Source organism: Athene noctua, chromosome 2, assembly GCF_965140245.1.
Source record: "Athene noctua chromosome 2, bAthNoc1.hap1.1, whole genome shotgun sequence".
Lineage (NCBI taxonomy): Eukaryota > Metazoa > Chordata > Aves > Strigiformes > Strigidae > Athene > Athene noctua.
In genome coordinates this window covers 134,202,524-134,228,938 of record NC_134038.1, presented here as the reverse complement: position 1 = coordinate 134,228,938, position 26,415 = coordinate 134,202,524, and the positions used below count along the sequence as shown (strand labels likewise).

At 38.3% G+C, this 26,415-nt stretch overlaps 1 protein-coding gene across 6 annotated transcripts in view; it reads left to right on the top strand.

Moving 5' to 3' along the window:
* The window catches only part of ETV1 (ETS variant transcription factor 1), a 66,551-nt gene that overhangs the window by 27,777 nt on the left and 12,359 nt on the right, over positions 1 to 26,415 (top strand). For 2 of the 6 annotated variants that reach the window (XM_074898025.1, XM_074898026.1), the window contains 5 exons: positions 6,077 to 6,206; positions 7,779 to 7,967; positions 11,800 to 12,047; positions 24,067 to 24,134; position 25,017. In XM_074898025.1, coding sequence (XP_074754126.1) covers positions 6,077 to 6,206; positions 7,779 to 7,967; positions 11,800 to 12,047; positions 24,067 to 24,134; position 25,017 — 636 coding nt within the window. Of the gene's footprint in view, positions 1 to 6,076; positions 6,207 to 7,778; positions 7,968 to 11,799; positions 12,048 to 24,066; positions 24,136 to 25,016; positions 25,018 to 26,415 lie in introns of all 6 variants that reach the window. The other 4 variants (XM_074898021.1, XM_074898024.1, XM_074898027.1 and 1 more) reach the window with 3 other exon arrangements.

Here is a 26,415-nt window from a genome sequence, read left to right as displayed (position 1 = left end):
TGCAGTCACTTCTGTCTTTCAGCTGTTCCAGTGGTCTGTATGTGTAGGCTTTAATTCAAAATTATATTGGGAACACTTTAGCTGGGAAGACTCGGTAACCAGCCTTTACTAAAGTCTTTGCATCCTCCTACCTCTCTTCATCTGTCACCTTTCCGACATTATGTTTTTATTTCACTTTTTGTTAGTATACTAGTCTGCATGCCACATTCAGCTGCAGCAGTAGTAACCTCCAGAGTATGAAGGAACGGTCAACTGGGTCTAGTACCTGTTTCAGCTAACTTCTTTGCATCCCAAAGATTACCGGTAAAATTAACTTATAGTGGAATGAAATGGAAAAAAGCACCCTGCTTTGGCATCCCATTATCTTTAATCAGATGTCTATTAAATGGTTGTTGAAATTCAGAGTGCAGCTATCTACAAGGGTCTGTAGCTCAAATTGTAATGAGAGATAAATAATCAATAAATAGCTTCCAGAATGCAGAAGGCTATTTTTCCATAAGTTAAATATGCATTTTTGAAACATCTTCATAAAATATGTGTAAAGCCTGGAATTCCCATCGAGAAGGTCATACAGAAAGTATTTAGTTTTGTAGTCATTGCATCAAATATGCAAATACCTATACTGAATGTATGTTTCAAGTGGTAAGTAACTGTTGCAGAAATAGAGCATTTCAGGCCTCATACGAACTCACAATGTTGTGTTTGGATTTTTTTTTTTAAATGTCTACTTACAAGAGCACCTAGGTCATTACTATCACCTGAGAGGTAACCAGCACTTTAGCCTCTTTGGTGAACTGTTCAATAAACTGTTACTTTATTGAAAGTAGATTTTTTTTTTATTAAAATGTCTACCTGTTGTACTTACAGCATAAATAATTTGTTTGAATCATCAGGTGAGTGCTGTTAAGTTATAGTGAACGAGGAAAATTGCAAAAACACGAATTAGGGTCCCTGTCCTTAAGTGTATTTCAGTTTGCATTTTGATAGCAGTTTAGAAATGTTATCGCCTGTTTTGTCACAGACATAATTCACATCTTTCTTCAGGCACTGTAAACAAGAGAAATGGTTTAATGGCTCCATAAAAGGCACTCTGTGCTGATAGCTGAGATTAGACCCTTTAGTAATGGATTTTTGTGTGTTGGGGGAAGGGGAGGGCTTGGCAGAGGTAAATGTACTGGAAAAGAATCTTGGAGAGACACTGATGTATCTGAAGTGCCTGCTGCATTTCTGTGTGCATTGGGAGATAGATTTAAAGTATGACAGTGTTGGCTTTATCAGTATGGGGCCTTCTCTTCTTGCTTTTGAAATTTTACCAAGTACTAACTTGGGTCATCTCAGTCAGTCTAGCACCTGGAGTTGTAGTCGTATTAACTTAAATATTTTTACATCCTGTCTTTTCATCTTGCTGTTAGAAAGTCGAATCTCCCTCCATTCAAATGTGTTCAAGAAATCTCTCTAAACTTACATTGCGTATTAACAGTTTTGCTTCAATCGATCATAAAAATGAGTAAGTGTACTTGCTAAGTCAGGTTTAGAGGGTAATTTAAGAGCATAGATGTGAAAAGCAGTTCAGAAACATTCAGCAGCAATCTTTAGGACATGACTTACTGTGACTTCCCAGTTACTTCCTTTTCTCTGCAGGTACACAAAATCCTTGCACTTAATACACATGAATGTAGTATGACTTAGGAGATGTCAGAATTCACTAGCACAAGCAAGGTTACTGCTGTAAGTTGATTTTATTCCGTATAGCAAATGCTCTTGCCCCACAAGTGTTGATAAGACATCTTTGTCTGTTTGGTTAGTGGAGTCAAGATTGCCTGCCATTAGCCAGCATCATTGAATTACTAGTAACATTTCATGCCTCTAACAATATGTTTAAATCAATCCTCCTTAAGAAAATAAAATCAGATTTTGCTTTGTGTTCTATGCAGGAATCTGAAGTTTGAAAATTATAAAATTCTTGCTCAAAGGATAAATGAGTTGCAATTTCACATAAAATATTTCCCATTTCTTCATCTTGAATAATAATCTCTTGAATTGAAAAATATTTTAAACCATGGCTTTTATATTTGATGCAGTGCATTTCTGGGGCTTTCTCAGAAGAAAAGATTCAGTTCTATCTGTATAGAGGTGGTACATTGCCTGTTTCACAGGTTAGAAAGTATACCAGTCAGTGTCCTCTGAGACAAACCGATTCCTCCTTTATTTCAGAGTTCTTAATAAAATTGTTCTTTGTTTGAGTCTTAAACTAGATGTTATTATGAACAAAATGTTTGGGGATTAGGCTGCTGACAGATAGCAAAGGAGAACAGCACTGCAAAACAAGGGGTGGCAGGTTTCACCCTATGGTTTTGCATGTTCTGTGTGAGTTTGCTTTGTAGTGAAATTATTATTGTTTCTATAAAATCTAGTTCTGTGCAACAGCACATTATGTATAACATGAAAGCCCTCTTACTCTGCAGATATAGATATATTTATGCACAGATAATACGCATACAGTAACATATTATACCTTAATCAATTTGCTACAGATGGCAGCAGTCTTTCTGCTCGCCTTATATTTGCATGTTGGTTTCGAAGGAGCTCCAGACAGGGTCTGCGGATTGAGTGCATTCTGATACTGATAAGACTGACTTTCCCCAGTAGTTGAGATGAGGTGTTGAAGCCATCCATCTAAATACGCGTTGTAAGGAGGTAGTTATCTGTAAGTAATCACTCGGGATGAAATCTTGGCCCTGGTCACTTCTTAAGAAGATCATTATTAAGGCAGAGTGCCCGTTACTTTAATAGGGTTGAGACTCTGTTCTGGGGTTAAATAAAATGAATTTGCCATCAGGAAGAAAGAAGTGGTGTGGAGCTGGTTGTTTGAAATGTCATTTTGTTAATTTGGATGTGTTGGTAGCTTGGTATGCTGCACTAAAATTAGATTGTATAAATAAGCAACCTTGCTCTCCTCAGAAGAAAATGGATTGAAAACATAATATAAAATCCAGTTTAGCAAAATGGTGTATGTTTAAAATCTGTTTTAATAGGTGCACTATAAAATGTGTCATACTAAAATGAAGAGCGACGGGTGGAGGGTTTCAGTGATGACACGAGAACTGTTTTGAATGTTTGAAATTTTATTGTTGGAATAAGTCTTTCATCTTCAGCCACACTTAAGATGTGGTTTGAAAGGTCAAGTAGCCTTCAAGAAAGCCCCCCCCCCCCCCCCAATACAGTAAGTATTTTTCTCAGACTTTTTTCCTTTCTGCTTCTAAAAGTGTACACTTAAGGAGTTACAGATAATGCTAAGCGTGGTGACTGTGTCAGGGAACTGCCTGAGGAAGGCTTTAAATTTTACAGCTACATTATCTTTCTGGCCGTAGTTAAGATAAAGATCTAATATAAAATCACTTTGGACTGTAATGCTTTCCCTAAATGAAATGAAGGCGTTAACCTACTTGATTTGATACACTTTACCCTAGCTTATAAAGCTGGGAGGAAGGTGAGGTAAACTTTAATTAAAACTACAGCACAGATGCCTTCTAGCACTGTGCCCTGTACCTTGCTAGGACTGTACAGTAAGCAAAATAAAATGTACCTCGCAGCCGAGGCAGCAGGCTGGAGCCGTGTTCAGTGAAAGTAATTTAATTAGTGTTGATCATGACTCCAGATGATGGTGATTTGATAAGGAATAATTTAGTACTTAACAGCCTTTTACATGCACCAACTCCATGTGGGAAGGTAAAGCAAATTGCACAAAATGAATGTGCTGCTTTCACTTGTGCCTGTGCCAGTGAGCTGGAAAACTGCCTGTTAGCAGACGTTCAGGCTCTCAGCGCTGTGATGAAATACCCAGCCAGTTCTCCGCACAGGGCTGTGGTGTGGGAGTCTCTGTACTCCCGTTATTTAAAAATAAATAAGGGAAGTAATTTTTCATAACAGATTAACTCCGAGGAAGTAGCAAAGTTAAAATAAAAAAAAAAAATTAAAAGAATGGAGCAGCATGTGGCCTTTGTGCGAATATGTGATACCGGCTTTAAAAAAGGGTCTTGCAGTTGTGTTTTAGTTCTCTGATTCCAGTCAAAGAGATTGCCTACCTTTGCATTGGAACCACCATTCTGGAGTCGTGGGGCCTATCATATGTATTAAATGTGTGGCGTGCATTATCTGACCAAGACATGCAAGGAGAGTCAGCAGTAAAAGTTCACCAGCAAAAACCCCAAACAAACTACTAGACGTCAGCCTGCTTTACGATTATGGGGGAAAGCTGACTGGGCTACATTTTGCGATATTATTAAATTTGAGAATCTTTATTCAAGAAGTCCATATGGTCTTTTATTTTAGTGAAAGTTCAGACGGTTTTATTCAGAAGGAGACCTTTCCTTTTTGTGATGTTCACTTTTCATCTCTGTTTCTTAAGTTACTGTGCTGTGCGTATGTATTTGTGTACCTGGTTTACTGTCTACTTTTCCTTTGTAATCTTTCCATATAATTGACTATTACCTACCAAATATAATAGCTGGATACCAGTTTCAGAGACAATTCTTGTGAGTTTTGTGAAAATATGTGGCAAAATAACATAGTGCTATCTTGCAGTTGTCTCAGTGAAACACAGCAGTAGAAGCTGTCATGTAATAGAGCATGAGAGGACCTGTTTGTGAAAGAGCTCTCTGAACGTTGCCCAGCAGTGGGAAGACTCATGAGAATCTGGAATCCAGATCTTACAGATACTTATAAATCAAAGTTTGTTGGTTCTGATGCTCACTTCTTAGACAGCATTTCATTTACCTCACCCTCCCCACCAAACACATGGTGTATGAAGGTTCATTAGCATCCAACATGTAACAAATTGTCTTTCCTAAGTTCAGGTGCAAGGGAAGGGCAAGGTGCTACCTGATGGTATACAGTAACGGCCTGATTTTGTTCTGAGGTTCTCTAACAGGGACTGCTGCACATACATGGATTTCTACAGAAGTGCAAGTGTCTGTGTCAGGATGTTCAAACTACAATATTTTGGTGACAACATCAAAAAATGGTGATAAAATTGATCTCTGAACTTTAGGCTTCTTGGAGTTCAAAAATGTATTCACAACCTCATTTTATTTAAAACTCGATGAGTGTGCTTTCAAGGTGTTACATACCTGTCTTTTAGTCCCTTGTCCTCCAAGCTGTTTACTTCAGATTTGTCTGTGTGAGGTGAACTTTGAATTTTCTTCAGCTTTAATTTTGGTTAAGGTTGAATATGAAATAAAGAAAGTTGGCTGGCTTAAACTAATATGCTGGTTAACCTTGTCTTTACCTTTGGCCTTTTACTTAATCCAAACCAACTTGTGCTACTAATTAATGCTGCATTTCTGTCACACTCCTTCTGTTCTTTTTACCTTTTTAAAAAAAAGATTGGTTTTTTTGTTTGTTTGGTTGGTTGGTGGTTTTTTTTCCCCCAATTTATATCTATATCACATTTACTATTGAATTTGGTGAGGCCAGGATTTTATCTTGTGTATTTTTGAGAAAAATTACTGAAGCCATTCCTTGTGTATTTTTTTCAGACATTACTTATAACTAAAGACTCATGTCATCATCCAGTTTCATAAGTTTCACTGCATATTTTCATTCATTCTGTGGGACAAAAAGCTTACTGATTATATACTTGAGGCTGATATATGAGAAATTTATTTTGGTGTCATTCGTGTGGCAGTCTTTGAACTACTATTGCATTTATAGCTAAAAGCTACCTCACTAATATTACTTAGAAACATTTGGTGCCTGGGAAGTATTTTGCCTCTGACAACATTTACAGTAGTTAAGCCAAATATAAGTGGGCTGTTATTTTCCTGCTAATGAGATGGGATCCTGGCCATCATTCTATTAAACAATAAAAGTGCTAATAGCCAATGCAAAGGATCTCTGGTGTCTATTTTTCAGTTGACACCCAAAGAAATATTTGAAATGTTTATTTCCTATATTGTTTTTAGTATTGCAATGGTTTAATTAATCCTGTGTTTAATTAGCAGTGTCTAGCTTACTTGAGAAGGCTTATTGTTAATATTGTACTTGGGTTTTAATTACATTTTCTTTCTCCTTACAGTGGCTTTTCATGGTCTCCCTGTGAAAATCAAGAAGGAACCCCATAGCCCATGTTCGGAACTTGGCTCTACTTGCAGTCAAGAGCAACCATTCAAGTTCAGTTATGGGGAAAAGTGCCTGTACAATGTCAGGTAAAGCTATCAGGAGCATGTTTGCAGTGAGAACTGCTGATTTAAATGAGGATTGACTAAAGAGTAATAAAACCATAATAGAGATCTTATAAAAGTTACCTCTTCAGCAGATAACAGACTGATGAGATAATGCATTTAGCTGATGAACACTGATGGAGTTGTTTACAGTTGTATCAAACACTTACATAACCTTTTTAAAGCAGTGTTTCTCATCAAAATGCATATTCTTCATTCCTTCTCCATGGGAGATAGATAGAATTTAAAAACCCAGGGTGCAAGTGTGAAATAGAAGGAAGGAGTGTCTTGTTTTCTGCGAGTTGTGTTGAAAGTACTTTCAAAATGCATTACACACATTAGGAAAGAGAGAGAGAGATCTCTGTAACAGGCAAGAGATTGGCAGGTCTGAGCAACACATTAGGTATTTGTCAAGTTTTGCAGATGTTATATGTGTGTATTCATGGGTGATTACAATTTAAAATAGTATTTCATTAGGCCCTGCATCTTGTTACCTATTCAAAAGCAACTTGTTTTATAGGGAGAGATAAGAAAAGCTTTATTTGTTGGGGGTAGAGGGGCTTGATGCTACTGTATTCTTTATTGACTTTCTTTTGGTTTGCACTTGCATGTCACTCCATCCTTTAGTGTCAGTAATGAAAGGTTACTTATTGACATTTGTCTATTTTAGAATCTTTCATCTAGCTTGAGAGTTTTTATTCTCATTAATGTACTACCAAAACTTAGCACTTAAAGCATTTACATTTAACTTTCTGGATATGAAAGGGAAAAAAAAAAAAAAAAGACTGGCACCTTTGCCAGTCATAGAGGAGTGATTTTGATTTAAAAAGTTAAATGCATACATTGATGGATTTCATGGGTGCTAGTGGACCTGACATAGGAAAGTATGCAAGTTGGTGCTTTTACTGTCTGCCTAATATCTGCGTTTTTCCTGTTTAGAAAGAGGGCTGATCAAAGTATCAAGCCGTTTCCTGATTTGGGACACCTTTGAAAATAGCATCTGTGTTTTTGTAGGAGTAGCACTTTATTGGGGGGGGGAGGGGGGAAAGAAAAAAACCCTGTTGGGAGAGGCTGCTGACATCCTACTGTGGGTAGCTAAGCCAACATACCATTGTTTTTCTGGGTCAGATCCCTTCCCTCTAGCTGTATTGTTTTACTGTCTCACTTTGTAGTTTGTGTGAGGTTTAAAAAAGAGTCTTGACAGGCACTGCAGGCTCTTCATGCTCTAGTCCAGGTGTTTCTACTTTTATGTTTTTTGTATACCTCCTGTTAGAATGTCATTGTAAGACTGGATACTTTAAAAATACATTTCTGTGCCCCAGAGAAGAAAATGCTGTGTTCAGCCACTTGCTTCTAACATCATTTTTTTCTGTGTTCTTTGCAATGTAGAGAATTTCTCTACTCCAAACTGGTTAATAAGGTAACTATAATAAAAAGCTTATAAATGTGACACTTGGTTTTGTTGGTTTTTTGTTTTTTTTCCTGGATGTAGATGCTACTTTTTTTTTCCACCAGAGAAAACAACCTAACCTTCTTTCCCTTTGCCTTTACTGATAGTGCCTATGATCAGAAGCCACAAGTGGGAATGAGGCCCTCCAACCCACCAACGCCATCCAGCACTCCTGTGTCACCACTGCACCATGCCTCCCCAAACTCAGCTCAGACTCCTAAACCTGACCGGGTTTTCGCTACACATCTCCCTCCATCCCAGTCTATTCAAGACAGCAGCTTCCCTATGGACCACAGGTAAAACATGAGACACGCAAGGGACCCATGCAGAAGGTATTTCAGTTGTGGCTACAGGTTTCTTGTATAAGGGTAGCCTGGCTTCCTGCTCACAGCTATTCCCTTTAGGGTTGGAGGATCAAGGTGAAAACCAGCAAGGTTCCGTGTGTCACAAGTATGTGTGTTATGAAAGGCTGGCACCCAGCTTGGTGCACTTCAGTAGGAGTTCATGTTGGCAGTGACAGAGTTTTAATGAGCTGCTGCTTCTGTCTTGTGAGGGTGATTACAGGAGGCTAGACAATCTCATCTAGGCTCCCTTTCTCACGAAAGTTTGGACCAGATGGTCTTTCAAGGTCCCTTCCAATCTGGGCTCTTCTATGAGTGTGTGATTCTTGAGGCTAGTAAGCCCTACGAAGTAATGAAGTCATTAGCAGGCATGGTCCTGGCTATAAATATCTGGTCACTCGCTAAGCAGTTCCCCTACCTAAGAAATAAGTGGCCATGTTACGTACGGTGTTACTGCTTCAGAATATTCTTTGGAAGGGTGGATCATTTTTCCAACCCCTTTTGAAATACAGCATTTCAAACAAACTAAGATGCCAACATAAACTGTGCTTAAATAACATTAGTCTGAGTAAAAGCCACAAGAGCTGCAGACTAGAATTAAAGCTTAAACTGTCCTTAAGTCACCCTGTTTTGTTTTGATATGTTAGAAATCCCCAGACAACTGACTGTCTATCTTAGTTCAGTTTTGCAACAGACATGCTCAGTGGACTCCACTTTTTGTGGAATTCTGTTTATCCTAACCTTTATTGCATGAACCTGGTTTTGTCTGCTATGTTGTGTGATTGCTCAGAACATTTAAAATTTCATCTGTATGTAAAGATATATATATGTTCAGAAACTCAAATTAGCTCTTAAACATTAGTAAATTAAGAAGCACCTGAAAAGAAAATTGTAGTTGTTGGGAGTGCAACTTGCATGTTTCTGCTCTAATAAGGGCCATTATCTCCAGGGATTTGTGCAGATCACTTTTGAGCAGGGTTGCTGAGGTTTCTATTGCTGTTTCTGTGCTCTGCTGAGATAGTTCTAAATATCACCCAAGGTTCTCTCAAGCCCTTCTGGTGGTGAAGAAACACTGAATTGGCCCCTTCAGTGCCATAGTCACAGTCTTTTCCCCCTCCATGGACTGTGGTCTAACCACACAGGTCCCTGGTGAAGCCAGGCAGTGGTTTTGATTACAGGATGGTGGATGAATGTGTTTCTGTATATCCACCAAAGTCAAGTTGTCAGGAGACTGAAATCTTCTGTCAGAGCAGTAATAAGATTTTTCAAATGAAAACATCTTTTGTTTTAGAGCAACTTGTAAAGAGAGTACTGACGCTGTATGTCAGCCTTAATTTGAGTATTTATAGAAATTTGCAGAAACCTTAGTATGTTTTTCTATAACCATAACACTTGCTCTGCACAAGCTTTGTAGACTCTCTACATGATTCTCACAGCCGCCCCCATCTTTGATATTCATGTTCTTTAGGGCATTTTGCACTAATGCTGCGCTTCTGTACTAGAACATCATGTGTTCTAGTGAAGTACAAAATAGCTGACTCAGGCCAAAAAAAAATCTCATTTTTCTTCTTTTTTAAAGAAAGGTATAACTGTAGTGAAAGACATTTTTCCCCACTTTCTTATTTGTTTTGATTCTTCTCACTTCCAGTTATTTGAAGCAAATGTGTACTTCATTAATTTTATGAAATTCAAATCTTGCTGATTTAGAAGGTGATATGCTACTACAATGAGTGTATTCAGAAAATGTCATTTGAACAAATGACCTACCTACATGAGTTCATATATAAATCTGTAACTCAAGGCACATTTCTTTGGAACCTGCATTGGTGGCTTAAGATAGCATTAGCATCTAGAACATAGATCCCATACATCTTCATACAGGGCATGAATATATGAACGATAAGTGGTCCTAATAAGTACCAACAGGAATCAAATCCACTTGTATAAACAAATGGCTTGATTCCATACAAAGCTTCCAGTACAACAAGTATTATTAACTTCCTTTGAGGCTTTGTGAGTGAGCCTGTTTCTTATTTTAACTTCAAGTTGCAATTTTCTGATTCACTCCTTGACAGTTCTTAATGATAATTTCTGCTTCTTTTTTTGGCTAATGAAAAAAGGAAAAGAGGGAAATGAATGCAGTGCCAGTCAGCCTAACTGTTTCATAATACATTTGAGTTTCTAAGTTTATTTTCTGCAGGTGTAGGTGGAATTGCTAAACCCAATGTTAGTGCAGTAGTCTTTCTACTGCAAAATACAATATTTACAGCAAAATTAAAAAAAAAAATTAATGTTATCTCCACTACTACATTGTAAAAGTTTCTATCTCTGTAGCTTCCACAGTATTCATAATTAAGCTGTGACAGTAAATATTTGTCAGACCAAGTTCACCTCAGTATTATGACAGACGTTAGTAGAGTTTAAACTGTTTCAGGAACGTGTACTACATATGATTTGATAGTCAAGGATTGTACTGAGTGAACAATCAACCCCCTGCATTCTTTGCTCACCCAGTTTTCTCTAAGAGAACGTCTGCTTTTGCTTGTATGAACCAAAGCTGGTTCAGACCCAAAGTACAGGAAGCTGAAGAATAACTAGTTCTTGATTTATTTTTTTTTTTTTTAGCATGACAGTGAGAAACTTGCAGAGAAATGCACAGGTTTCTTTTTCTTTCTTTTTTTTATTTAAAGAAAAAAAGTATGTCTTGTTCATGATGAGTGATAACAGGACTAAGCAGTTTGTTGCAAGACCAGTGCATCTGCTGTGGATTTGTGCAGACACAACATTACTACAGTGGTGGTTACCACTACTGGCAATCTGCTGGAGATGATAGGAAGACTTTGTTCAGTTCATCAGGACATGGTGGGAAAATAGCATCCTTGTATTCTCTGTGTTTCTGAACCTGCAGATGCCCAAGTAATTACATTCAGGCCTTTTAGTTCAAGTAGGTATGTTTTAATGGAAGAAACAAGCATAGGTTCTTGAGTACTGCTGCATGTAAATTAAGTTAATTTAAAACTTAATTCTCAGATTTTATGCTACTGAAGAGCATTTAGGAATGATGAGTGGCTTGTATGGATGATTTCTTTCATGTAGAAATGACCAAGGGAACAGGTTAAGGCAGGAGAGGAATCCTTGGGCATTGTTTCTCTTAGCAAAATTTGCACCCTCTCCTTTTTCTGGGGTGCTTACACTTCCTTCTTCTTAGAGCTGGAATGTAGTGCCAGCATTGCATGTAGATCTCCCACGGCGCTATCCCTGAGAGGGCAGAACTGTGGACTTTTACCCTGGAATGATTCCAGATGTTACAACAGACAATACTCTTTATTCGAAATGTTAGTAATTGTTATGGTCGGAATGGTTTCTGTGTAACAGTAAGAATGGAAAGAGTAAATCAATACAAACAGTATGTTGCTAATACTCATGAAAGAACAGAGAACTTGACCTGAGCCTCCTTCATGTTACTGTGGTAGGATGTCAATCTTCCTACTGTTTTGAAGCTGGTACATTTCCTTTTTGCCTCTTCTGTTGAGAGAAGATACTGAAAGCAAAGAGGGTGGTGGTGGGGACAGGACTTAGAGCTGGCATTAATGGGTGTGGGGTTTTGTTTCTTTGCTTGTTGCTGTTCTACAATGCCAGTGATCCTGATGGGAGCACTTGGCATGATGGTAAACAAAATGTTTGCTACTGAGAAAGTGATACAGCCACTAATCATGACCAGTGAAGATCTTTGGGAAATAGAATATAGCTCAAGTCCTTTACATGACCTCTCTAACTTGTATCCTAGATTTCGCCGCCAGCTCTCTGAACCTTGCAATTCTTTCCCACCTTTGCCTGCAATGCCAAGGGAAGGACGTCCAATATATCAGCGCCAGATGTCCGAGCCAAACATCCCTTTCCCACCTCAAGGTTTTAAGCAGGAGTACCACGATCCAGTTTATGAACACAACGCTATGGTTGGCAGTGCAGCCAGTCAAAACTTCCCCCCTCCTCTGATGATTAAACAGGAACCTAGAGATTTTGCATATGATTCAGGTAGGTGAGATTCTCCATTAGTTCTGCATTAAAGTAATAAATGAGTTGAAGCCAGTGCTATTGATGTTTTGATCATATGAATTGAAACTCCCTCTTTTGGCTTCAAAGTCTCCCAAAGTAATTTACATCTGAGATGATAGTTTACAAAGTAGTAAGCTTGCTACATAGTACAGTGTGACTCGTGCTGCCGTTGCTTGCTCTGCAAAGGATTTCATTTTCCAGAACTCTCTGTCCAGAAAGTGCACAGGTTAAAGAAGCTGGAGAAGAAAAATTCATGGGTGCAAAATTGAGTTTTGCTTAAGAGGGGGCTTGTTCTGTACTATCTCATCTCTGACCTCTGAATTTGTATGCTCCATTTTATGAGCTCTTTCATTTGTCTGCCAGAAATAGAGGACTCTTTCTCCTCTTGCTTGCACTACTTTAAATCAGGAGTAACTCCGCTGAAGTGGGGTTTATACAGCTATAAAACCAGTGAGGGAGAAGAATCAGCCAAATTGGTGTCAGCTTCTCAGATTGTGCATACTGCTGTGTTTTGTGGACGTACATAATCTGTGATGCCAGGTTGCTGATGTAGAGAATACGCTGTTGCTATTAATAATGTTTATTATGATTGTGCTTATAGGGCAACTGGAATAGAGCCTTATTGCTCTACAGACAGTACAAAACAGAGGAAGTAGTGGCAAAGCCTGCTCTCCATAGCTTCTGGTCAAAATAGAAAAGATAAGTGATAGAAAGGATAAGAACATAAATCAAGGGAATAACATTGTAAATGTTTGCTATGATTTAAACGTAATATTTATATTATACTTGGGAAAATAGAGAAGCAAAAGAGGAGTTTAGTAATGAGTAAGTACCAAGTAACACGGAGAAGGAAGCTGTAAGGGTGGTATGGAGAGAAGCTGAGATTAAAACAGCATGGAGTGGGCTAGGTGGGGTAAACAGTTGATCAGTATGGAGTCAAGAAAATGCCATCAAAACACTTTTTTCAGTTCCAGTGTGATTTCTGCAGCTCCTCTTCAGTCTCTGCTCTGTCCTGTTTTGTGTGTGCCATGCTGTTGAAAGGAGGGATTTCAGTGAGTCCTTACCATGATTCTGGAGGAGGGTGCATTGCTTTTGTACACATGCACGCTGAGTTGGGCAGGGGGAGTGGGTGGCCCTGTCTGACTTTGGTCCGACTCTCTCTTCTTCTGGGTGCTGCAGTACAGGCAGTGCTTTCATGTTTGTTCAGTCTCTGGCTAGATCCTTTTGCAGTTTATTTTCCAAAGGCTACATAGCAGCTGAGTTGAGGTCTGCTTTGAAAGTTCAGCCTGTGACAAACTATCATGCAATTTGATACAGTGTAGAACTGGTTTTTATTGTCTTCTCTGTAGCTGACTTAACACTGTCTATTTAGTGAGGTATTTTGTGGTATTGTTAATGTAAAGTGCTTGGTTTAGAATTGATCTCTATGTTAGGGGAATTTGGAAAGTAGAGTTGCATTCTCCTTTCTTACTCTTGATAAGCAAAACACCAGTCCTTAGGTAAATTCAAGCTAGGCAGAGGGGATCAGGGGTGAAATACTTTTCCAAGTTGAAATATTAGGCGATGAAAAAGAGTTCACATTACAAGGATCAGATCTAGAAGTCATCCCGTTCATTGATGAAGGTTCTGAGATATGTGGCTTTGACAGTTGTGTATCTTCAGTCTTACGGAGCAGCATGAGAAAGACAGCATAGTTAATGTGGCAATGGATAATAAATGGAGGACTGCAGCTTCAGGCACTGCCAGTCCCTTGCAACCTTCACAAGCACCGTTATTCATCCTGCTAAATTAAAGGCTGAAGAAGGGCCCTTTTGTAAGCATGCTTCATATTTGGCTAGGAAGTGGGCTCTCCTTATTGCATGCTATTACTTTAAATCTGGGTTGACTGCTAGCATTCATCTTTCTTTGGAATATTCTTTATGGAAAAAAGCAGGAAATTTTATTCTGAAAGGAAGATGTGCAAACTTATATCCAATCCTGTCATGCCTTTTTTTTTTTTCGTGCCAGTAAGAACAACATTCCACTTTATAGTAATGATGTTCAAGCAAAATTGTTGTTTCTTTTGTAGATGAATAATTAGTTTTTAAAAATGTAATAGCTGTGTAACCAGTGGTCATGAAAAATTAATCTGTTGGTATCAGGAAGTACTTTTATTGGCCTCAGAATCACTACATTTAAGTTGACACATCTGTACACTCCATAAATTGCAGTCAACAACTGTGGTCTGTTGATATTTTGTCTTGTTACCATCTGTTCTCTAGAAACCATCATTTTCCATCCTTGCTAAGAGTACATTAAATAACCCCTTAGGAAACATAATGTATTTGTCACTGAATCATTGATTTTATTTTTCACCTATGGATGTTCAGGGAAGGAGGAATGCCAGAGTGAAAAGTCTTTTTTGCATGATATTTTATTGCAGCTCAGTTAAGAATATAGACACATATTTAAAAAGTTCACTGTAATACACCGAGATGTTCCTTTTGGGATGTTTTGAAAGAGCCTCATAAAAGTTCATTGCTTTTGTGCACTATACTTTTATACTTTGTGGGAAGCTGGTGTATGAAAAGCATTATTATGGAATGATTATAACTCTATTAAAACATGACATTAATTATGACATGGGAAATGGCAGATCAATTAGTTGTAATTGTAATTGCAGGTATGCAGTTTCTACTGCAGAATGTTTGAGATAATGGAAAAAGAAAAATGTCAACAGAGTAGCGGCTCTTCCTTATCCATCCACACTTCTAGAAGTCACAGAGCATCATACATGTTCAATCAATCAGACCTTATTTTCTGCCACAAATTGATTTTTTTTTTTTTTTCCATAGCTGACAGTCAGAGGTACTTAGTACTTGATGCTATACCTAGCAGCTTTAAGCAGAAAGATGCAGACAAGGACATACAGAGCTTTGAGATTTTGCATCATTAATAAATATACTTCAGAAGGCTTCCCAAGACCTTTGTTTATAAGGGCTAACAGCGAGCATTCCTGTATAGTTAGTACTTCTAGAATTCAGTTCATGTATTCAGGTATTTAAACAAAAAGGCCGAACTTGAGATACCTCATCTATTCTGGGCTTTATTATTAAACAGGATCTTTGCAGGCTTGATCATCCCTACTTAATGTGGTGTATTTGCAAATATACTAAGGTATGACTCTAGCTATGTGTGTGTCGATACTAAAAATCTAGTTTTAAAATTAAATCTTAAATAGCGAAGTTTAAATCTCATCTTTTGTTTTGCCCAATTTAAGTAGTTACTTTGGTTGGAAAGTTCTTTTGTGACCATGTCTTGGGGAACTTTGAAATTTGTCACATTACGGATAAGTAGAGGAGGGATTGTTGCTTGCGTATACGTATTACTGATTGCCAGTAATTTATCTGTTGAGATCTAGACAGATTCAGTCTTTCCTGAGCAGGTTAGAGGCATTAGCAGGGCTATTCTCACAGTTAAATTTCAGGGTAGCCTCACAATTAATATGCTTGAATGGACTTTAGAAGATGTGGATTCTCTCCCTGTCACTTCCAAAGTTTTCTTCCAAGATACTGGTCACATCACTTGAAGAATGAACTAGCCAGACAGAATTATTAGCTGCCATGTCTTGCTTTCTGAGTTGCACATCCCTTTAAATCCTGAGACCTCCCAAGCAATAAATACCTTGTGTTGGCATGTGAGAATGGATGGGGAACTGCCCCTCTGTTAAGAGAGATGAGCGGAGGCAGAGAAGCATATCAGATATATATACTTGTTTATTTTGGGTACTCAGTTAGGACTGGATAATTTTTAAAGAACATTATGGATTGCATATGTTCAAATCTTAGCTCCTAGGGACTGACTTTGTATTTCTAGGCAAGGAAGTACAGGAACATCAGATTAGGGTCCCTGTGTAAGCACTGCAAAAATAAGAAATACATAATACAAAAAATCTGGCAGGTGACATGACTACTTTGGAATACTTCACTGGGGCTGGAATGGGCTTTGCTGGGGCCTGAAACTAACCATTCAGCTGTATTAATCTTGAGGTCATCTTTTCCTTTCTTGAGATGTTCTGCCTCATTACGTACACTACTTCCAGCCCCTGTAACAAATGAAGCAGTGGCTCCACCTGCAAAGCTGTTTACAACATGGCTCTCCCTCTCCCAAACAATTTTACCTGTGCACTCAAGAGACAAGAGTGCCACGGCAAAAAACTATCATAATTCATTTGCAACAAAGGAGTTGTATCAGGGTTGCACAGGAAGTTGTAATTGTGACACTTCTTAACCTCCTAAGGTTGCTTTTAATAGGTGTAGGATGTTGTTAGCATTCTACCATCCACGTTATAAATATGTATTTACCTAATGACCGGGAACAGAGTAAAAACCAAGAGTCCTTTCAAATACCTAATGTGGTGTTTTTTGAAAAGCAAATCAGTGTGACTTAACCTGGGAAAAGATCCCTAGTAGCACATTCTTCCCTAGAGATCAGCTGACATGTCCTTAAATATGGGAGTTTGCAGAACAGCATAAGAGTATGTGTTGAATTAAAATTCAAGGGGGAAAAAAAGTTAAATTTATTTATTGGAAGTATACTTGTTTGCAGATTGCCTTTTTTTATCTTTTTAAAACAACAGTTAGATATTCCATTGTAGTTCTTGGAGGTAAAGTTTTAGACATTTGGAGATGCTAGTATGAAGGAAAAAGGGAAAGCTTAGCTGCCAGTCAGTAAGTGCAGGTTTGCTTTTTCCAGGATACTCTCTAGTGCAGTAATCAATGCAGTATTTAAAATGACAACTCAAGGTGCTTCTACTACTGTCTTTAATTATATTGGCTAATTTTTGTACAGTGCTTTGAAAACATAAAGTGCTGTATGAGTGCTAAGTATTATTCCTACAGTTATTCCCCTGGGAGATTATTTCACAGACTAATAGACTTCACAGTTAAGAAATATTTCTCAGTCATAAGCCTAAATTTTCCCTTTGATCAATTCCATTCCCTTCCTCATAGCTACACCTCTTTGGCTCATCCTAAACAATTCCTTGGTATTAATGTACCTCTTCTAAATCTCTGTAGACAGTTTGCATGCATACTCTTAGTGTGTCGGTGTGACTCGTTGAGATCTTGCTTCATAAATCCTCCAGCTGCTTAATCTTTTCCTCAAATTCTCTCTAGGTTTTCTTTTTCTTTCCTTCATTTTTGGTCAGGCTGCAAATACTTGCATAACTTTTGAACACAGTTTTATAAAATGCTCTGTGAAACAGAACTGACTCTATCCTTTTCCTGTCTATGGTGCTTTAGTACACACATCTCAAAACTGCATCTCCTTGTGGCCTTAAAGGAATTCTTTTGCACAGCAGTACAATTGTTCTCGGTGAAAATCCGGCTGGCATAAAGACAGGAGGGAAGAAGGGCTAGGGGATTGCTCTTGAGTTCAGTAGGTTTAAGAAGTCTCCCCTCCTTGTTTTTGGTTTTGTGGTTTTTCCTGAGTCTCACTTCTGTGGTTTTAAATATTTTAGCCTCTTGTTTCAGGAGCTTGTCTTTGCTGTGTCGGTTCAGTGAATGAGCATGGATTTTATTCAGTAGTTAAGCTGCACTGCACTTTGTTCTTGCTCTTAAAGCACATAAACACAAATCTACTATTGGATGGTGTAACAGTAGGAAATAACAGCATCTGAGGGGGAAACTTGGGAAACTTGGACTTCAGAAGATTGCTATGAAAGACAGAATTTCAACTTTTCATGTGCTTTCCATCTAGTTAATTTCCTCTATTCACTAATTCTGTCTGAAAGAAATCTGTAGTTAGAATAGAATTAATTTTGTAATATCATCTTCATGAACAAAGGAAAACCTGAATACTAAGTTAATGTGAGCATACAGGCAGGAGACCATGCATCTATTTTTCCTTTCAAAGCAGACAATACTATATGAAAAATTGTCCTGCGATCTCTGTTTTTCAAAGAAATGGATAAATATCCTCTAAATCTACAGTTACAGTAAGTGGCACTGGCTAATGATTTGATTTGAGGATTGAGAGCGCAGTCTGGATTTACTCTTTGTGCATTAACGCAGGTCAAATGGACACAGGCTGCATTTTAAATCAGTAATGGAAGGCTGAAGCCTGCCTTAAACCAATCACATCAGCCTTACCCAAGACCGATTGATCCCGAGAGACTGAGCCCTGTGAGCACAGCTTTTATATGAATGGACTCTGTGCAGCCTGAAGTTTCATTCATAAAATGGATGCTGAAGGGGAAAAAAAAAAAAAAAACAAACCCACACGCCAAACCCTGGAATGTCCATTTATGCGGAGCTGAAGGGTGTAGTGTTCCCTCAGCTGCTGCTTTTGCCAGTTGCCTTAAAGTAATGATTAATGCTTCTTGGCCCTGCCTGCCTGTAACCTGACACCATTTATGGCCTTGGTGTGTTTCTAATGTATAGTGAATGAGAAGGCTACATTCTCAAATCAGAAACATAAACAGGAACTGGTTGGTCTGAATTCCATTCAAATATGTCACTTCAGCCGTGCAGTGTTTGTCCAACTTCGATTTTACAGGCAGGGGATGGGGCGGGGGAGAAAAAGCAACACAGACATTTTTGCAGTAAGATTACCAACAAAAGGAGTTTTTATACTGCTGTCTTTTGTTGAATTCAAAGAGAAGCGGTGTTTAAAATACATTTTACCGTTACTGAGGTTAATAAAAGCAAATACATGATTTTAAAGTATGCTTAAAAGATCAGCTCCATGTGGAATTTCAATTCAGAGCTGAATGTATGAGCCTTTGTTTTCCTGTTCTGCTGTATAAAAAGTTACACATCGCCTAGACAGGCTGTTGACATCTGCTCTCAGAAAATGCATTAGATGCTGTCATAGATCTAAAAACCAAAGTTGTGGAAAGGAAGCTGTTTGCTTAAGGTTTTTTTTCAGTATATGTGTAATAATTCCACTTAGACATGAGCTGGTGGGGCCAAATCTAGTTCTCCAGTAAGTTTTTGTCAGGTGGGATGTAAGAAATTAAGTTTAACAAATTTTATTTTTTAGAAGGGAATGTATGTGTATCTATGAGTGCACATACTTGTAGATTTTTTTTTTTTTTTTTGTAATTGCTGGTACAAAGGCGATGTGATAGACAAAAAAAACCCCTTCCATTCTAAATGTTTCTAAACAGCATAATGGTTGGGGAAAAGAATGCTTAATTTTTAGGTTGATTTTTAGAGAAGATAGTGACTCTGTTTTTACCCATGTAACTTCACTGCACCTGTATTTTTCATTCTGAACCTGCTAATGAAAAAATAATGCTGACTTCTGTATTGCGAGGATTTTATCAGTTTGTAGGACTCTGTTGTACTTGCATAGCTTCTGAGGGGATAGTGCTTTTAAAGGTGGCTGAAATAAAACCTGATCCACCGGCATCTGAGTTGTGAAATACGTTCAAGCGATTCCTGTATAGGGAGATTGTCAGTAGTTCTAGTATTTCCACCTGAAGGTCTCTTTGGAGAGACATACGAGTTTTAATGAAAATGTGTTCTGCAGGTTTACAAAATCACCATTTCACGATCAAAAAGAATCATTTGGTACTTCTCCTTGCAAAACACACAGATCATGCATTTTTCTTAGTGATGCCTGGTGCCACCTTAGCCACTTGTTGCGATCTAGTTTGAAGAATTGCCTTTCTTACCTAAAAAGCCTTGTCTGTTTTTCAGTGATTTCAGTGTTGCTCTTCACCCTTGAGCTGGTCAGAGCTTCTGTGGTGGTAAACAGCTGGTTTCCACCAGGAGGCTAAATGTGTTTCAGAGGTGGATGAAGCGCTTCTTTGTAAACAGTTTGTCAGTGCTCTTGGAAATCCGTGAACAGAAAAGTTACTTGCAGTGTGACTGTAATGTTTTAAGTTGGAGGCCAAAAGTATGATGTGTTCTAGCTTGAACATTTTATGTTCAAAAAGGCTACCTTTGTCTCTGCACTTGGTAAAAATCTCTCCCACTGCACCAAGCATCTCTCCATGTACCGGAGAAATGCTTGTCTTGCTCAAGTAAGCACTTAGCGAGGCTCTGCAAGGCACCAAAGGGGGGGACTGGTGTACTCACACAGTGTGTGTAGCACAGAGTCAGGCAGATGCGTGTGCGGTGCCTGGGAGCTAGGTTGGTCCCAGCTACCTGAGGGGCTTCTGTGTACCCTTATGTGTCCGGTAGCACAAAGGGAGAGAATCTGCATGTGCTGTGTTTCTTGCCGATGGGAAGACAAGTGGCACAGTACTTTTAAGTCTGTCTGTATAGATAGACCAATTCTGAGTTGCTGAAATAGGAGCCAAAACCCATGTAATTACTCTTCAGTCCAAAAGGACAATTGAGGAGGATATAGCTGTATCTACTGCCAGTGGAGTCCCTCCAAAGTTTTGGGGAACTGCTCCTTTGGGAACAGTTCCATTTGGAAACTGTTCTCAATATGACTAAGCTGGTAATAAAGTGAAGTCCGAGAAGTAGGCAGCCAAACAGTAAGAAGGTTCCAATTTTAGTGTCATTACTTTGTTTTAGACCTGTAGGGAAGTGGACAAGTTTCATGTATGAGTTGAGGTGTTGGATGAATTTGAGTGACTTTTTATCAGGCTCGCTAGTGCACTGTACCATTCACCCGAGCTGCCACGTGGAGACCAAGGCCAGGCAGGTAGCTCAATTTCTTCATCCATCCTGTTTCAGATTGTACATGCCTTCTAAGCCTCGATCTCTCCATTGCTCTCTCTCTGCACATTGCATACGTATGTAATGCAATACCTCTGTATCGCAGTGTGCTTTGTCACATGCACATGGGAGTGCCCTGGAACTCCAGACCTTCAGATGGTGTAGATAAAGTGAACTAAAAAGTAATTCAGTTAGAGTGTAATGTAGCGACATGTCCTTTAGTTAGGAAGGCTATGTAAGTTTGGAAACAGGAATGGCCGAAGAATAAATCCTGCTTCAGGTTTTCAGTTCCTGCTTTGCTGTGCTTCATCATTCACTTCATCGTATTGCCTGCAGAAGCTTTGTCTTCTTCCTTGTGTCTTACCTGGCTAGGGACGTGGGCTGAAATTCTGTTTGTTTCTGCACAGGTTGTGACTGTGGGTCTGAAACCTGGTCAGAAAAGAGGATTTAAAGATTCTTTACCTGCTTTGAGTTATACAGGGCTGAGACAACCTAATCCTTTAAAATTCTGATATGCTAATTAATATGAAATGCTTCCTTGCCAAGGGGCCGCTCAAGTGTCTTACTCAACGTAGAACCTGTGCCTGCTAAGTTCAGTAGCAGATTTTTCTTGTCCTGAGGAAGTCTCTTTGGGCTTTTTCTGCTTTGATGTATTTCGATTAAGACACAGCAGAGCTTATTTCCAGTATTTTTCTCTGGGACAGTCCCAGATGAAAAGGCATTTCTGCATTGTCTAGATTACACATAAATTTAAAATAACACCTCCTCAGAAAAAGTGGATTCAAACCAACATGATACAAGGCCGTATTAATTGTTTTAAGATGACTGCTATGATGCTGTTAGCAAGAGTAGCAATGAAGAATGACCTCTAAGTATTCCAAATTAATAACAAAAGATGAATTAATTTTTTTATGTCTCCCTATTTTTAGTTAGCTTGATTTTTTTTTTTTTTTAAGGTACTTTGCTGTTCTTGAGATGATGTAACTTTATAATGTGTATTACTTCATTAAAAGTCTGAAATAAGTTTCCTGTATGTCCTACATCCAGGCACATTTTTTTTTTTCAAAGACTAAAAATTGCTAAAAGGTGATAGAATCAGTCACCTCAAACACTTGAATCCTGCCCTGGAAGTATTTTATGCCTCCTGTCTTATTTGTTTTCTTGAAACAATGCTTTAAGGAGAAGAAAACATATAATTGCTCTGTAATTTCTGCACTAAAATGTTTTCTTTTGAAGTAGCTCCGCTTAGCTTGTAAAAATACTTCTGGGTCTTAGTCAAGCATTTAGTACAATTTAAAACTGCAATGCTAAATTTCATTGGTTGGACTTTTTATTAGATAAGGTAGAAATGAAAGCAGCAGGCAATTTAATTAGCAGTAATTTTTCTGGGCAAGTCATTACTTTGATGAACTTCAGAGCAATGTTTATGGCTCCTAATTAACCATGTTAGTCATTTGATTGAATAATCACTTTGGAAATGTTTCTACAATTTGATTAGAGTCTGACCCACTCTGATAGTCATAAATTAACTGATAGCACTTTAGGATAACAAGACTCTAGTTACTTTACGAGAAATAAACTCTTCCTTGCTGTATTTTTCGGTCCTCTGTGGACTGTTTAAGCACAAGCTAACTAGAAGATTAAGTAATGTTGGTACAAACAATGCATGCCTTAAAAAGACTCCAGATGTTAATTATAATTGACTTAGGAGCATGAGAGATGAAACCCCAAATTGGCTAAGAACACAGCTTCTTGGGTGCGTACATAATTCTTTATTCCATATACTCTGCTGTATCACTTCGCAAGAGTGGAGTTCATGAGTCAAAAAGGGGTTTGCTGCCAATACTAGTGAATTTTTCCCTAAAATAGAAATTAGCATCTGTTTCAGTTCTACAACTTCCTCTTTTACGTAGATTTTTCCATTCTCCTTAGAATTCAATCTACTTGGTAACATGAGTGATTCCTTGCAGGTGAACCACTACTTATAGCCTTGACTTCTAGTCTACAGAGCTATACTTGACTCGGGTGATCACTGAATCACTGATTCCTGTGGTTGCTCAGAATAGCTGCCTGAAACGTTAGAGATTCTCGAGGCCTGAGGAGGCAGGCGCTGAGCGTTCCATCGAGAGAGGAAGTAATGAAGAGTTTGGCACAGATGTGCAAGAGAGTCTGTGGACTGTTAGAGGAAAGTTATTATTACTGCCCTCTGTTTCACTTGTTTTGTGAAGTCAGTGTAAAACCTCATTTTCTTATCCTGCCAGATCTTTGATACTCATCACTAGTCAGTGAACAGTAAAATTTGGAATCACAGTCTGAAAGAGCCAGTAGGCAGTGTTGGAAAAATAATGTCTGCTCTTTCGACCTCTGTTTGCATCTCTTAAAGAGTTACAAGTTACTGGTAAAAGATTGCATAGCTTAGGGTAGGAGTTTATCACAAGATCAAATAGACTTTGTTAAGCAAGACTTTTGATATCAAAGAAGTGGGTTAAACATGGTCTAGAAGGGCAAACATTTACGGTGTATGTCTGTTTGCAACTGGCTGTGCACAAGATATAGCTACTTGGGAACAGAGTAAGGCACAGGGAAAAAATAGACATTTAAAGAACACCATTTTCATGAGTTCTGTTTGTTTTTTCTCATTCTTCTTGCAGATTTAAGTAGAGGTGGGAAATAGCAAATAAATATTTGTATTAGTTAGAATGTGCGCAGTCACTTTTTGTTTTGTTTTTTGGGGGGTATCTATTTTTGCTTCAGGATGTATAGGTGGAGGGTGAAATTGATGCATCTGAATTTATAAATACTTAGGAATTGCAGAAAATTTCATTAACCCTTCAAAACCTTGACTGGAGTCTAAAAAGCAATATCCTACTCTAAATTCACTCTGACATTCCTTGTATTAATGTAGAGTTTATAAGTCTCCACTATGATTGGCAGGCTTTTCTGTGTAATTGATTAGAAATGTTAGGTCGAATTAGTTGCAAAGACAGATGTACAAGCACAGGGTTTAAAATATTTGTACTGTCTTGTGTGGATTTTTTGGTCTATGAATGGTCTATAAAGTGTAATTGTCATGGGAGTCAGCTTTTAGCAAAGTTGATTACAGTAAGGGTTTGAGTTCAAGTGCCTATGATAGGTGGGGTCTATGATCTGACTCACATTGTTTTTCTCCTCCACCATGCCTTGTGCATGGTGCTCTGAAATGCTGACTGCGTTGATAGGTTCCCCCTCTGTAAGTTGCCTTCTTTTTGTTTCTCTTCTGCCTGCAGCCTGTCTCATTGATAACCTGCACACTTTTAATTCCAGACAGTCTTTTGACTAGCATTGTCGTCTTCTCCTTTCAGAAGTGCCTAGCTGCCATTCCATTTACATGAGGCAAGAAGGCTTCCTGGCTCACCCAAACAGAACAGAAGTTAAGTTTTCTATTATGTATCACTTTTGTATGAGAAAAACGTAAAAAATTAAGCCTGGAGGGATTTGGGGTTCACTCGTTTAATTCTGCTGCTGGGAAGACTCACATCATCTTTCTTGCCCTTCCCGGTCTCGAGTTTCTGATGCACTGATTCTTTTGTAGCTTCTTTTGGTGCCACAGGTTGATCATGTTAAAAGCAATTTTATTACGAATTTACTCATTCTGCTTTTCAAGGCCTCTAGCAGTTGAAAGGAAGAGACGCTTAAAAATTTGTCCGTTTTACCCATTCTGCTCAAGTGATATTTTCCAGGCTATTGGTGTGACAGGCTCAGTTAACTATCAATTAGTCCATTTTATACTTCAAATTCAGTGAAGGTTTTTGGCTTCTCTTTTGTTAGGATTTTTGCAGTGTTTTGGTGCTGCTTAGGCCCAAATTGTACATCCATGTGATACATGCTCCCAGTTACTTCAGTAAGGCAGAGCTTAGATCATTGTCAAAATTAATAATTCTGAGTAAAAGCACTTTGTACATATTAAAAATAGGAAGGCCAACAGAACTAAGAAAAAATGACCACTGAAAGAGAGGTTGTATCCTCCGCTGTCCTGGTTTGGTGTATCTTTGTTCCAATATATGATATTTTGTTTGGTTGTTTATAATTTATTTGGTTTTCTTCCAGGGGGCAAATTTCACAAGCATAAGGGAAATTGGTTTTGAGATTGATGAGAATTCAGACAGATTATGAATCAAAGTTATCTAGTAAGACTTCGTTCACTAGTGAAAAGACACAACTGGAAAGATAACAAATCTGGCTAAAAGCCCAAGTGCTTCTGGGTTGAAATAAAGGCAGAAACTAAAAATAAAAGGTAGTATTTAACAAGGAGGGTGAAACAGGAGATAGAAATTTATAACAGTCTTGGTATAGGAAATTATACGAAGTACAGAAGCTTAATAAAGGAGGGAGAAATACATTAGGGAAGGATCCACAAACTATAGGGCTAAGGTGAACAGATTTGAGTTTTAATCACAGCACAGGTAGGAGAAAAACAATTTTAGCTATGCTATGCACTCATAAGTACTTGGAGAAAGTAAAATTGTTATGAATGATGTAGAAAAAAGCAGTGATGTTCGATAAATATTTGTTTTCTGTATTTGGAAATCAGTCAACATGATTTTATGGAATAAAGGTCATGTCAAATCTGATTCTATTCTTTGCTGAGATTAAAAGTTTGATTGATAAAGATACTTGTGTCTTATAGACTTTTTATGGCATTCAATTTGCCACTGCATTACATTCTGATTAAGAAGTTAGCACAAAGCAGTATCAATAAAGTACACATTAAATACATTAAGTCCTGGCCAACTGACAGATCTAAAAGTGGCTGTCACTGGGCAATCAGCTCTGAATGAATTGTTTCGTTATAGTTCTGTAAGAATTGATATCGGGAGTGTTGCTATTCAACATTTTCAGTAAAGATATGGAACAAAGTTAATAGATAACTTTATGGCACAAAGATAGGCAGAGTGGTAAATAACGGGCAGGACAGGGCAGTCACACAAAGCAATTTGAATTGTTTGGTAATCTGGGCACATTAAACAAAATGTTTTTTTAAATATTCTGAATGGCCTATGGTCTAGGGAACTGGGAAACATTATATTGGAAAAAATGATGTTGAGATGGACCTCCTCCTCCTCCTAGACTTCACAGTTGGGAAAACAGCCCAACCAAACACTGCAACTGCATGGCAAAAAGGCCTCCTGTAACATTTGCACAGTCAAAAGGAAGGTCAAAGGGAGGCAGGAGAGGAGGAGATGTTTTGTCTTGCTAAGTAGCACTGCTGAGGTTGATACCGGCATGCAATACAGTTCCGGTTAAGCAAAACACTAAAATAATACTGAAAAGCAGGAGTGTGTACAGAAGAGAGTGCTAGAAGGAATGCAGGGTTGCAGATAGTGTCTTCTGATGACAAAGATTAAATTTTACAGATTGATATTAAATGGAAGAAACATCAAGTGGGGTGACTGCTGTGAGTGTGAGGAGGAAATACCAAGTAGGATTTTTTAGTCTTACAGGGAGAAGACCCACAGAAACTAATGGTTAAAAGTCAAAGCTGTGCTAGTTCAAACAGGAAATGAGACAAACATTTTGGAATAAATCACAGAGAAAAATGGGTGCTTTTTCATTTTTGCAGGTGGAGCTTAACAGTCTTTTGGGAATGCACACATTAATTAAACACCCCTGTACTGAGGCCAAAATGTTGCAATTGGGCGGTGTGTAAAGGA